This window comes from Lampris incognitus, chromosome 9, assembly GCF_029633865.1.
Source record: "Lampris incognitus isolate fLamInc1 chromosome 9, fLamInc1.hap2, whole genome shotgun sequence".
Lineage (NCBI taxonomy): Eukaryota > Metazoa > Chordata > Actinopteri > Lampriformes > Lampridae > Lampris > Lampris incognitus.
Genome location: NC_079219.1, coordinates 24077065 through 24092127, shown reverse-complemented (window position 1 = coordinate 24092127; position 15063 = coordinate 24077065). Strand labels below are relative to the sequence as shown.

The window sequence follows — 15063 nt, the reverse complement described above, 5'->3', positions numbered from 1 at the left end:
GCCTTCTCAGACCAGTGAGCCCAGGCTGTTGTTTGCTGATGGACCAGTTCTCTGATCAGCAAAGATAATGTGCTGACCGTGGGACTTAACCACAGTGATTTTCACCTTTAAAACCTGGGACCCCATGGTTCCCACCACTTCCCACCATAAACAGTAGTCAGCACAGGTATATTGCGAAAGGGGTGTTAGTATTGTTGTGGTCAATTTTTCTGATAAAGCATATGTTCTTTGGACATAAGTGGAAATCTGTCTGTCTGTCCATCATCCATCCATCCATCAATACACCCATTCATCGATCTACCTAGGCATCATTTTGTCCATCTTTCCAACCATCTATTTATCCATGCATCCACCCATTCTTTCCATTTATCCATCCATCATCCATCCGTTAATTCCTCCATCCATGCATCCACCACCCATTCATCTGCCCGTGGGGTAGCTAATCCCATTTCTCTGTCCATATTGATCCATGGCGTTGCAGTGTCAGAGGGATCGATGCTGTGGATCTGACCCTCTGGCATGGCTCCACTGAGAAGGGGTAATGTGAATGAGAGGAGACAGTGAGTGGAAAGCTTGGTTGCATAACGGGGGTTGAGTTTATGTAACCTGATGAGAGGTGGTTAGTTTTGTAATTCTCTTATTCCAATTTGTGACAGAAATCCTCCATAATGCTCAGCTAAGTCATGACCTACTTTGCATACATATAAACTTCTGTGCGTACTGCTCCTGCTGCTCCTTTAGACTGGGATGCATCATTAGCATGATAAATGAACATTATCATCCAATTCTATTCTATTCTAATCTAGTCATAATAATAAAATAAAAACAATACATTTTATTTGAATAGCACTTTTCAAGGTGCACAAATATGCTTTACATACAATAAAAAAACATAAACGCAATACACCAAAAACATGTTGCACACGACAATAAAAGCAATTCCAAAAAGGTGAGTTTTGATTGATTTGAACGTGGACAGATCAATGCAGCCTCTGATATATTTGGGGAGATAGTTCTAAAGGGAGGGGGCAGCTATGGAGAAGGCGCTGTCACACCAAGTCTGGTGCTTGGTTCTGTGTGGTGGAGACAGGAGGTTGGCATCAGAGGAAAACTGCAGGAAGGAGTATGTTATTGGAGCAGGTCGGAGAGGTAGGAAGGGGCCTGGTTATGAAGGGCTTTGTGAGTGAGGGGAAGGAGTTTAAATTGGATCTGTTGTGGGATAGGAAGCCAATGGAGGTTCTGGGGGACAGGAGTAATGTGGTCACAGGAGCGGGAGCAGGCGAGCAGCAGAGTTCTGGATGTACTGGAGTTTGTTTAGGACTTTAGATGATGAGCCATAGAGAATGCTGTTGCAGTAGTCAATTCTGGACGTGATGAAGGCATGGATCAAAGTTTCAGCAACAGAGAGGGAGAGTAATGGGCACAGAAGAGTTATGTTTGTATGTGGAAGAAGACAGTTCTATTTAATTGATGTGGTGTTCAAAGGAGAGGTTGCTGTTGAAAATTATTTTGAGGTTCCAGATGTATGGGGAGGGAGACAGAGTGGAGTTATCGACAGAGAGGCAGAAATTGTGAGTGGTTTTGGTGTGGGATTTGAGGACGGTGATGGTCATTTTAGATTTAGCACAATTTAGTTTGAGGAAGTTGGCTCATAGCCATGATTTAATTTCAGTGAGGCAGCTGGTCAGACTGGAGTAAGTTGTAGTAGTGATGGATTGAGTGGAGATGTAGAGCTGGACGTCATTGGTGCAGCAGGAGAATTGGAGACCATGACATTGATGATGTTACCAAGGGGGGAGCATGTAAAGGATGAACATGAGAGGACCAAGCACCGAAACCTGGGGGGATGCCTTGGGACATAGCGGTGAAGGAGATGTAGTTGTTGATGCTGATGAACTGTTATCTGTTTGTGAGATATGAATTTAGCCAGGAGAGGGACTTATCAGTGAAAGTTGAAGGAGGATTCAAGGTGGGAGAGAAGAGTGGTGTGGTTGATGATGTCGAAAGCTGCAGTGCAGTCGAGTAGGATGAGAATGTTGAGGTGGCCAGAGTTTGCGGAGAGGAGGAGGTCATTGATGACTTTAAGGAGGGCTGTTTCTGTGCTGTGCTGTGAGTGCAAAACAGATTGACATGGTTTGAACAGGTCCTTGGAGATGAATTGAGCTTTGAGTTTGGAGGTGACAACACGTTCTGGTATTTTTGATAGAAAAGGGAGATTGGAGATAGGCCAGAAGTTGCTCATGAAATCAGGGTTTAGTCCATATTTTTTGAGGATGGGAGTGGCAGCAGCCAGTTTAAGTGCGGGACTGAACCAGAGCTGAAGGAGAAGTTAATGATTTGAGTGGGGAAGTTGATATGTTGTGTGAAGTTGAAGCATTGTAGCAGTTCCAGGAATTCTATAGCAGATATACAGTCAGTGTCATCAATGTGGCTATTAAAATCACCCAGGAGTAGAATGCCAGGTGAGATGGCACATAGCTGGGTCAGGATGAGTTTGGCTTCGGGGTGGGGGGGGTAGACAATGGCAGTGACCAAGCGAATGGGACCAGAGAGTTTGAAGGCAGGGTGTTCGAAAGAATGAGCGGCAGGAATGGAAATGGAGGTTGTTCCTTCGAGCAAAACCACCTCCCCACCTCTCAAGATGAGGTTTATCAATATATGTGAATCCTGTGGGTGTGGTCTGTTTGAGGAAGAAATAGTCCAGAGGTTTATGCCATCTTCAGTGAAGCAGAGGAAATCAAAGTTACTGTCAGTTATACATTCATTCAGAATAAGGCTTAAACAAAACCAATTTCAGGTGATGTTGCTATATGATAGGTTGTGAGGACTGAGGAAGGGGTTGGAGATTGGACTGATTCACAAGTCATCTGTTGTGGGGACAGTGAGGGTAATGATGTCTGTTGGTAATACGGTGAAGAATGGGAAGAGGTAGAAGAGCAGTGCAATCATACCACAAGGGGGAGCTGATGTGAGCGAAGGACGCGACAGTCATTTTGGGCAAATGGGGAGAAGAGGGTACAGGAAGGCACGTGTGTGATGTAAATAGTCAATCCCATGTGGAGGACGGAACAGCGCGTCCTAAGCTACTACCTAACATGTTAGGTCACATGCTTGCTGCTAATTTGCTTACTGTCTGTTCTATTTTCAGGTAAGTCAATGTAAATACAAACATTTGATTATGGACGCATAATGTTGTGGTTCTCGGCTGCAATTAGTCCGCCATCTCTAAAATTACATAAAGGTGAGGTATTTCATATAAGACTTATTTCCGTATCATTCTGAAGTATTGTAGGAGTGCTCTGGGCTGTGTCTTTTTTCCATCTCAAACACAGAAACAACAAGGTATGCATAAATCTGCAAAACATCTGCACACACACACACACACACACACAAACACACACACACACACACACACACGCATATGCACGCTCACTTATTTATAAACAGTAGCAGATGTTTGTTTTGATGCATGCTCAATAATCCAGGTAAGAAAATCAAAGAAGGTTGAATCAGTTCATCTAGCTACAACGTTTATTGACAGATAAGTTTCATCACTCAACTAAGTGACATCTTCAGTCTAAACTGACTGTAGGTATCCCCACCCTTAGAAAATATACAGTGCCTAACTACTGAAACTAACGACCAGTTTCATATACAAATATGGGTGTGATTATTGATCATGTGTACTATACTATGCTGTACTATACTATACTATACTATACTATACTATACTATATGTGCACATCCTTGATAGGGAGGAATTATGGTTTGAACAGGGAGTCAGAGGCCATCTATGTTAAAAGGGAACGACCATCCCTGAACCGGGGGGGGGGGGGGCTAAGAGTTGCCATCTTACAATGCTGTGATTGCAGCTATTCCCCAACCCTCTGTGAATAGTACTCATGGCCATCAAAACTCTAGTTAATGGGCACACCCAAATGCTACGTTTTTTCTGGATTTATTTTTCCCACCAGTTATCTACCAGTCCAATGGCAAAGTTTAACTTGGGCATCCAATGAGAAGCCGAAATAGGCGGGACTAATCACGACCACGAGAGTTCAATAACAGCTGCAACGTAAGCAGTCTTTTTCTCTGTAGCAAGAAGAACCTGTGTGAGTTTAGCGAGAAAATTAAATGCAGTGTCAATAGCAACGGATTCTACCTCGAAGGACTTGTAACCAAAAGTTTAGAGATGAGTATTCTGAACTATTTCCGTTTATCAAGCCAAGTAAACTCTGATTTTTATGCGCATTGTGAGTACTGCAGATACATTTCCAAACGTGGTGGGTTGAATGATTTAAACGAGCACAATAAAACCATCAAACATGGCAGATATGCGAAGGTCGTCAGATATACCAAATCAATAGACGGATTTTTCACTGACCAAAGTGAGTGTGGAATTATCAACGCAGAGACATTATTTACCAATTTTACTATAGAGCACAATTTACCTATTGCTGTTTCAGATCACATAGGTCACCTCGTTAAAGTGGCGTTTCCGGGCACCAAAATTGCCTCAAAGTATTGCGTGTGCAAGAACCAAGACACCTGCTATTACAGAAACCTTTGCAGCTATGTCGGCGGCCGACTTGGCCACTATGTTAAAAGTCAAAATTTTCTCACTTGCAACTGATGGCAGCAATGATAAAGACGCACAACTATATCTAGTTGTTGCACACTATTTTAATGAAGAAGTAGGTAGTGTCGTGATTCAACTTGCATTACCTGCATGTGAAGTGATCCAGTCAACAAGCGAAAATATATTCAAGATGGTTGACACGGTGCTACAGTCATTTAACGTTCTGTGGTTGAACTGCATAGCATTTAGCACAGACAATGCTGCTGTAATGATAGGTCTACACAAAGGTGTAGCATTCTTCATAAAGAAGCGAAACACCACAATCCACATTCAAGGCTGTCCTTGTCATTTAATACACATAGCCGCACAGAACGCGACATCCAAGTTGCCATCAAGGATGGACGAACTTCTCACTGACATATATTATTACTTGGAAAAAAGCAGCAAACATCAGAAACAACTCCAGCAATGTCAAGACCTGTGTGGTACTCTGATCAGGAAGATCCTGAAACACGTAAATACAAGGTTTGTGATAAGACGGTTCATTTTTAGCCGTTTTTAACTTGATGTTAGCTGGCAATTAAATAGTTATAATGGCGTGCAACTGGCCAATTCTGTCCCAAGGAAAATATAGCTGTTTAGCAGATTGTGGTTATAATGCAGCAATTATTGCAATTTGTATTTAAGGTACAATTTGTATTTAAGGTGGTTGAGTTTAGGCCCGTGCATTGACAGACTGTTGGGCCAGTGGCCTGCACTCATGGAGTTCTGCAAAGGTACCACGTGGTCATCAGTTGATTGGTTACAAATGACGACTCATTCAACTCCCTACATTATTAAGGTGATAACGTTTTATTGCTCTCACCTAAATGTGTAATATAGCAAATAGTAGTCCTTTAATTTCAAACATCCCTCCATCCATTATCCAAACCACTTATCCTGCTCTCAGGGTTACCGGCAGGCGGGGAGACACCCTGGACAGGCTGCCAGACCATCACAGGGCCTGTAGTAGTCCTTTAATTTCAAACAGTAATAGATTAATGTATTTGAGTTAGGGCCTTGCAGTGTTAAATTAGTTTTTTATTAGGTCAGAGCAAGGTTGGGCAAAAATCCAGGGGTGAGACACAAGCAAACATAGACAGACCTGGGACATCTGCTAGTGGTAAAGGTACCATCTGATTATCGCTCATCTTGTCCATAGCAGTGAAGCTATTTGTTATCCAATTAATCATCTTATACATTGACTGCATCAACAATACAATAGTGTAGTAACATGATACAAGCAATCAGTTTAACAAATAGTTGGCATTTTACCAGGATGAACTTATGTGGGTCCATTTATTGGAGTATAGGCTCAACAATGACATCCAGATCAGTGTCCATTAACAAAACCAGACCTGGGACATCTGCTAGTGCTCAAGGTACCATCTGATTACCCCTCATATTGTCCACAGCAATGGAGGTATTTGTTACACAAAGAATATAAAGCATCATATAAAGCAGGGGTGGGCAATCTCATCCAGAAATGGCCAGTGTAGGTGAAGGATTTTGTCCCAACCAAGCAATTAGACACCTGTGTCTCCTCATCAAGTTTCTCACCAAAGACTCTACTGGTTGATTAGTGGGATCAGGTGTGTAACTGCTTGGTTGGAAAAAAAACCTTCACCCACACTGGCCCTTTCTGGATAAGATTGCCCACCCCTGAAAACAGTAGTCTGTAAATCATGCAAAGATTACTTAATTTGGCTCATTGCATTGGAGTGTAGTCTCGGTTGCTTTGATTTTTTAGTTAGTAGGTCTGTGCAAGTTTGTGCAAAAGATAAGGGATGAACCAATACGGGGATCTCTGGTTCAAATCCCCATCTTGCCTCCGGCTTGATCGGGCATCCCTACAGACACAACTGACCGTGTCTGCGGGTGGGAAGCTGGATGTGGGTATGTGTCCTGGTCGCTGCACTAGCGCCTCTTCTGGTTGGTCAGGGGCGCCTGTTCAGGGGAAGGGGGAACTGGTGGGGAATAGCGGGATCCTCCCATGCGCTACGTCCCCCTGGCTAAACTCCTCACTGTCAGGTGAAAAGAAGCAGCTGGCAACTCCATTTGTATGGGAGGAAACATGTGGTAGTCTTCAGCCCTTCCCAGATCGGCAAAGGGGGGGTGGAACAGCAACCAGGACGGCTCGAAAGAGTGGGGTAATTGGCCAAAAAGTACAATTGGAGAGAAAAAGGGAGGGAAATATAAAAAGAAAAAAGAAAAAAAAGACGAGACAAGGGATGAGCCGGCATGCTGGCATGACACTTGTGTTGCCAGAGGGCTCTGCACTTTGGTCCTGAGTGCCCTTCGTGCACGTGTCCTTGCTATGGCACATGAGGGCCACTTGGGCATAGTCAGGCTCAAACAACAATGCCGGGATGTCAAATGGTGGCCAGGGATCAACAGAGACATTGAAACCCTGGTCAAGGACTGCACTGCCTGTCTGCTCAGCGGCAAGACCAGGGCTCCAGCCCCACCCCCGCCCATGCAGCCCCTGAACTGGCCATCCCAACCCTGGGAGCATCTACAACTCGACATCTGCGGCGAGCTGCATGGGGTACCACACCGTCAGCGGTTTCTTGTTGTGACCTATGACCGCCACTCTAAGTGGCCGGAGGTGACACCTGTGGACTCGGTTACAGCCAATGTGTTAATTGATATTTTAGACTCACTTTTCTCAATGGGGTTTGCCCAAGGAAATCAAGACTGATAATGGGCCCCAGATGGTCTCACACGAACTGTCCTGCTACCTGGAAGAGAAAGGGATCTGCCATATTCGCACACACTGCTAGACACTGCTACACTATCTCGCCACTCCACATGCCACCACAGGATCTCCCTGGACAGCCAACATGCAAAAAATTGTACATTGGGCCTTCTATCCTGAAACCAAGTGGTGTCAACTGGAATCACATTCATGTTACTCCTCCTCCTTAAAAGCTTTGGTGTGCCATGCTAACAGACTTATATACCCAAACAATATACAGATCCAATAGTCATATCCACTTTGAAAATCTGGCAGCAAATCAAATAACACTGTGGCTGGAACACACTCCCCCTTAACACCCCCAATATGTAATAATGAACTGTTCAAACCTGCTAAGATTGATGCCAGATTTTCTTTTTGGGACAGACAAAGCCTTAGTACAATTGGTGATTTCTATAGTGAAGGCCCATTTTCCAGCTTCGCTCAGTTGTGTAATACCTTCAACCTACAGCAATCTGACCTCTTCAGGTACTTTCAAATTTGACATTTCCTCAAATCAAACACACCTTCTTTTCCAGAACTTGGCATTATGCCTGACGATCGGTGGGCGAACTCATACAATTCAAAATAGTTCACGGGGCACACTATAGTAAATCTAAACTTGCCTTGTAATCTCACTCATATGTTCTGGTCATGTCCGAGCCTGGGGGGAGTACTGGAAATCTTACTTTCAAGTCATTTCAGTAATATTAGAACAAGCAATAGAACCATCCCCACTGACTGCTATGTTTGGTTTACCTGAAGCTGGCAAAAATATGTCAGTAAAGCAAGCCATTATAATTTCATTCACCTCTGTAATAGCCCGTCGGCGAATACTTTTACTATAGAAGAAACCATTACCCCCATCTCCTACTTGGCTGCATGATACCATGTCTGTTTTGGAGTTGGAAAAGATCAAATTCTCCATAGGAGGTTCGACAGACAAATTTTACTGTCACTGGCAGCCTCTGATCTCTTATGTTAAGAGTCTGACCTCCCTTTCCCCAGAATGACTACTCAGATGAGACGATTAATACAACTTAGCAGCTAAATCCTACAGTTTGGTAGCACATTGAAAGTCTTCAAATCTCCCAACAACTTATTATGCACTGTAATGGCCCATACATGTACACTTTGCTCTCATTTATGCTTGTATGTGTGTGTATTTTTTTCTTGATCTCTTTGTTTTACACTAATGTACCTCATTTATTATTGTTATTATTATTCGTAACAGTAATGTCTTTTTGTTATTATTGTCATATTTCCTTGTCCTAAGACAAGGAGCTCAAAAGACTAAGTGGTTGGGGGGGGGGGGGTAGAGGAAGGGGGGGGTTGGATGGGTTCAATAATGGAACAATTTATGTTAATGCATTGTTTTAAGTTTTCCTAAAATGTTTGTTTTCCTAAAATGCCAATAAAATAATAAAATATCCATTAAAAAAAAGAAAGAAAAGAAGACGACCTGGGATGACACCCCACACCCCGAGGTTCGAACCTAGGACCTGCTGTCACTGTGAGGTGACAGCACTAACCACTGGGTCACCATGCCGCTGTGGGTTAAATGCAGAAAAAGAATTGCCCCATGTGGATTAATAAAGTAGTAAAAAAAAATCCCTTACTCTTTACTTCAAAACAAATGTATGAACTACCAGCAGGTGAATGCAGATCTTTTCTACAAGAGGCGATGCTTATGCGAAATGATGCCGTTCTTTTGCGAAACACTTCCACTTTTTTCCTACAGGGTCAACAAAAATCCCAAATTCCTCAAAGCAGCTTTAATTTCGTTCTCATCCTCTCTCTCTCTCTCTCTCTCTCTCTCTCTCTCTCTCTCTCTCTCTCTCTCTCTCTCTCTCTCTCTCTCTCTCTCCCTCTGTCTTAGGTGGTGCTCCCAACCTTCATCTTGGAGAAGCGCTCCCTGCTGGAGATGTATGCCAACTTCATGGCTCACCCCGACATGTTCCTCTCAATCACCGCTGGCTCCACGCCCGAGGAGCGCATCATCCGCTTCGTCGAGTACTACCTGACTGCCTTCCACGAAGGACGCAAGGGCGCTGTGGCCAAGAAGCCCTACAACCCCATCCTGGGGGAAAACTTCCGATGCTCTTGGGAAGTGCCTCACGACCGCGTCCGACCCCTCAGGACTAACAGTTTTACCAGTCCCACCTCCGTCCCCACAACCTCAACCACATCTGCAGGCCCTGGGTCCTCTCAGAGGGGGGCAGACGGTGTAGGGGGAGGAGGTAAATCAGACTGCTATCATGTTCGTTTTGTGGCAGAGCAGCTGTCCCACCACCCACCCGTGTCGGGCTTCTACTGCGAGTGCAAAGAGAGGAGGATGTGCATCAACACTCATGTTTGGACCAAGAGCAAGTTCATGGGCATGTCCGTTGGAGTCTCCATGGTTGGGGAAGGTAAGCAGTCACGTAGTTAGTGCTTGACCGCATTTTGAAGTAAAGAAATCTGTCCAGGCAATTAAACAAAAACCTGTTCCTTGTCCAGGTCATCAGCAAACAGAGGACATTTTGACTGAACTAAAATAATCCATATTGCTTTAATGGATCTAAGCTGACAAAGGTTTAATTTGTTTAATTTGTGTTTCAGCATGTAGGTTAGAGGCACTATAGAAGACTTCTGCCTGAAGCAAGACAATTTTTCAAAACATAGTACTGCTGTTGGACCCCCTAGGATGACCATAGCACCCCAAGAAGTGTTTCCAGTTACATTATGTAGTTATTCATTATACATTATAATGTGCAGTTTTGAAATTGAAATACAATGTAATATAAATGGCTTGTCTCTATGAGGATAGCTGCTGGGCTTACTGATACTGTGGCATTCATAACATAATCACATAACATATCTGTGAACCGTTTCTGAGTAATTGTTGGCGTTGTGAATATATATATATATAGCTTTGTTAAAAGAAACACTCAACGGTAGGGAAAGTGCTCAACGAATAAGGAGCAAAATAATCCAGTGAGTCAAGTAAATTCTTTGAGAGAGTACAAGCCTGTTTCATGTCACAAGCAATCATCAGCTGTCAGTAAAGCCACACAGGAGAGAACATACCATTGTTCTTTCACCCCTTACGCAAACTATTGTTATGGGGCCTCATGATTTCCAAATTAAGAACTGGCTTTATTGTATCATCATGAAAAGTAAAAAGATGAGGCATCTGGGTAGCGTAGCGGTCTATTCCGTTGTCTACCAACACGGGGACCGTCAGTTCGAATCCCTGTGTTACCTCCTGCTTGGTCAGGTGTCCTACAGACACAATTGGCCGTGTTTGCGGGTGGTAAGCTGGATGTGGGTATGTGTCCTGGTAACTGCAGTAGTTCCTCCTCTAGTCAGTTGAGGTGCCTGTTCAGGGGGAGGGGGAACTGGGGGGAATAACGTGATCCTCCCACGCGCAACGTCCCCCTGTTGAAACTCCTCACTGTCAGGTGAAGAAGAAGCGGCTGGCGACTCCACGTGTATCAGAGGAGGCATGTGGTAGTCTGCAACCCTCCCCGGATTGGCAGAGGGGATGGAGCAGCGACCAGGACAACTCGGAAGAGTGGGGTATTTGGCCGGATACAATTGGGGAGGAAATGGGGGGGGGGAAATCCCCCCCCCCAAAAAAGGAAAAAAAAGATCAGAGTGGACATGCTCATTTTAAACTTTTACAAAGGTACAACTTATCTATGATTTACAATCATGTTTAAAACACCAACTTGCACAAATTACAATTGACTGAATCAGACACCTGCAACTACAGAGGTATAAATTTGATCAGTCACAACATGAAGATATGGGAAAGAGTAATAGAAGCTAGGTTAAGAGGAGATTTTGCTTTGAGAATGTTGATTGAGAACTAGAGAGAAGGCCAGAAGGAGTTACATTGTGTCTTTAGAGAAAGCATAGACAGGGTGCCGAGAGAGGAGGTGTGGTATTGTATGAGGAAGTCAGGAGTGGCAGCAAAGTATGTAGGAGTAGTGCAGGGTATGTATGAGGGAAGTGTGATAGTGGTGAGGTGTGCAGTAGGAGTGACGAATGAGTTCAAGGTGGAGGTGGGATTACATCACGGATTGGCTCTGAGCCCTTTCTTGTTTGCAATGGTGATGGACAGGTTGACGGATGAGATCAGGCAGGAGTCTTCGTGGACTATGATGTTCGCAGATGACATTGTGATCTGTAGTGAGAGTAGGGAGCAGGTTGAAGAGAGCCTGGAGAGGTGGAGGTATGCACTGGAGAGAAGAGGAATGAAAGTCGGTAGGATCAAGATGGAATACCTATTCGTGAATGAGAGGGAGGACAGTGGAATGGTGAGGATGCAGAGGTGACGAAGGTTTATTACGTTTAAATAATTGGGGTCAACTGTTCAAAGTAACGGGGGGGGGTGTGCAAGAGAGGTGAAGAAGAGAGTGCAGGCAGGGTGGAGTGGGTAGAGAAGAGTGTCAGGAGTGATGACTGCAAGAGTGAAAGGAAAGGTTTACAAGATGGTTGTGAGACCAGCTATGTTATATGGTTTGGAGACAGTCCCACTGACAAAAAGACAGGAGGTGGAGCTGGATGTGGCAGAGTTGAAGATGGTAAGATTTTCATTGGGATTGACGAAGAACGACAGGATTAGGAACAAGTATATTAGAGGGACAGCTCAGGTTGGACAGTTTGGACACAAAGCAAGAGAGGCAAGATTGAGATGGCTTGGACATGTGTGGAGGAGAGATGCTGGGTATATTGGGAGAAGGATGCTGAATATGGAGCTGCCAGGGAAGAGGAACAGAGGAAGGCCAGAGAGGAGGTTTATGGGTGTGGTGAGGGAGGACATGCAGGTGGCTGGTGTGACAGAGGAAGGTGCAGAGGACAGGAAGAGATGGAAACGGATGATCCACTGTGGCGACCCCTAATGGGAGCAGCCGAAAGTAGTAGTAGTAGTAGTAGTAGTAGTAGTAGTAATAATACCATGTAACTTGTTACTGCTGTTGAGGGACCAGTGAGCTTAATTTTTTACTTTGGTTGAAGGTTTTGATAGTCCTTTATGAGTCCAGCATATTCTGTGAACCCAGGGAGGATGAAAGCCATTTAAAAAAAAAATCATCAAGACAAATGTAATAATGTCAAATCTGCAATTTCTCAGATTTTATTCTACAGTGAAATGTTTTCTCTTTGAAAACGTTGGTTGATTTGATTTTAAAACTTCTATCAAACATCGGGCCGGATGCTCTGTCCATGACCATGGCAATATGTTCACCTCTTCTGTTAGAGTTATTCTAACACACATCTTCACCTCCGGCAAATGATGCTAACTGGTGCAAATATTTTGACTTGATGGTCAGCAACTGTTCGTAACTAGAACTGTTGTGTGTGTGTAAAAGTACATAGCTATATATTGTGCAGCGTCCATCTGTGTGTTTTTGTCAGCAGAGAATGCTGGACTGGTGTGGTAGCCATTAGCTGGGAGCCAATTAAGCCTAACAGTAATTAGGCCAGAATTAAGTGTTAATTAGGACTGAGCCTCAGCACTCCTCACCCGCGTCGGTAGCATACAATATGCTAATGGCTCAAGCAGAGAACATTTAGTCTCCAATGAAGTGTGTGTTTGTGTGTGTCTTTGTACGCATTTGTGTGTCAAGCTTGTTTGTGTAACTCTGTTTTGCCTGGGAGGTGTGTGAGCATGTGTGTGTTTCTTCACTCCTGTGTGCTAATATCTCTGCCTGTGTGTAAATTGCAGGCAGTGGAGCATAAGCTAATGAGACAATATTTTCTTGTCAAATGGGGATAGCTTGGGTAATTTAATGTACAACATTACACAACAAGGAATGCTACTCAATGCCGATTGAGTTTTACTGTAGCATGACAATGTTTCAGTATTGAACAATCAAGACTGACCATGGTAAATGCATGATATGGTAATGTCAATAGTGACAAAGGTGGGGGGGGGCTTCTCTATAACTGCGGGAAAAAGGACTTATTGGGAGAGACTGTCCAACAGATATCAAGGAAAGACATGAAACCGATCTGATTAGATATTGTTTTTGTTGAACAATGTCTGCTCAGGTCTGTGTTACCTCTGAGGAAGGTAGACCACAGCAACCTCTGTAGTACTAATATAGGAGAGTTGCACAAAAATGTCACGCCACCTTATACTTTTCTCTAACACTAAAGATCATACAAATTTCATTGGCAAAGGCACACATTTAGTTTCAGCACAGATACATAAGTATGTTTTTTTTTCTGGAAATGCTTTGAATGTGTGGCTTGATGAGACATATATAACTACCATCAGTCACATACTGGATTAGTTACTCACTGGTATTTGTTGACAAGCCCGCTCTGACCTGTTCCAAGCTGATGAATGGAATGTGTCCTGGTTGCCTCAGAAAGTTGTAGAATGGCTTGAGTTACATTATGTTGCTTAATATCTATATTTTCCTGATCAAAAATGGATTAGCTTCTGCTGTGTGTGTGACAGTGGTGCTAGCTGTGATTGATTGCATCATCACTGCTTGGAGACTTGGAGATACTTACACACACACGCACGTACAAAGTCAAACCACATCAGGTAAAATATGTATACTTCTAAATCACAATTTTAGACCTCATAGCAAGAAGGTCCTGGGTTCGAGCCCTGGGGTAGTCCAACCTTGGGGGTCATCCCAGGTCATCCTCTGTGTGGAGTTTGCATGTTCTCCCCGTGTTTGCATGGGTTTCCTCCGGGTGCTCCAGCTACCTCCCACAGTCCAAAGACATGCAGGTCAGGTGAACTGGCCATATTAAATTGTCCCTAGGTGTAAATATGTGCGTGCGTGTGTGTGTGTGTGTGTGTGTGTGTGTGTGTGTGTGTGTGTGTGTGTGTGTGTGTGTGTGTGTGTGTGTGTGTGTGTGTGTGTGTGTGTGTGTGTGTGTGTGTGTGTCAGCCCTGTGATGGCCTGGTAGCCTGTCCAGGGTGTCTCCCCACCTGCCGCCCAAATGACTGCTGGGATAGGCTCCACCATTCCTGCGACCCTGAGAGCAGGATAAGCGGTTTGGATAATGGATGGCTTTTTTACATTCAAAATTATATTCTGTTCGGTGTACAATACCCCCTACCCATCCTCTGACCCTCGATTCAGATGAGGAAAAAGCCCCACAGAAAAAAAGTTTTTCAGAGAAAGAAATATGGGAGGAACGTTATGTAGTACATCAGAGAAGGGACCCCACTTCCAGGATGGATAGACATGCAATAGGTGCTGAATGGGCAGAGTAGACAAGCAATAACAGCTTTACAAGAGGCACTAAAAGATTATACATTTTGGAGAAATAATGCAGAACATATCAAATTCATACATGTTACTGTATAGCAAAATAGGCGAGACTTTATTACTCTATAACTTAAGTTAGGCAACCCTTCAGTTACCAGATGACCTCCTCTACCTTCGAGCCACTGTTGCTACCACTGTCTTAGTAAGGTGTTGGGTCACCACGAGCCTCCAGAACAGCTTCAGTGCTCCTTGTCATAGATTCTACAAGTCTCTGAACTCTACTGGAGGGATGAACACCATTCTTCCAAAAGATATTCCCTCATTTGGTGTTTTGATGATGGTGGTGGAGAGTGCTGTCTAACACGTCAGTCCAAAATCTCCCATAGGTGTTCAGCTGGGTTAAGATCTGGTGACTGTGAAGGCCACAGCATATGATCAAGGCTCAGCATTTTTGGTTTTTACCGATTTTCACTGAAAAATGCCCT

The 15063-nt window shown here is 44.0% G+C and overlaps 1 protein-coding gene across 1 annotated transcript in view; it reads left to right on the top strand.

The window, feature by feature from the left end:
• Positions 1-15063, top strand: part of LOC130118497 (oxysterol-binding protein-related protein 10-like) — a 133306-nt gene that overhangs the window by 105404 nt on the left and 12839 nt on the right. The window contains exons 11-12 of the mRNA XM_056286950.1: positions 9235-9502; positions 9551-9766. Of these exons, the coding sequence (XP_056142925.1) occupies positions 9235-9502; positions 9551-9766 (484 nt within the window). The remainder of the gene's footprint in view (positions 1-9234; positions 9503-9550; positions 9767-15063) is intronic.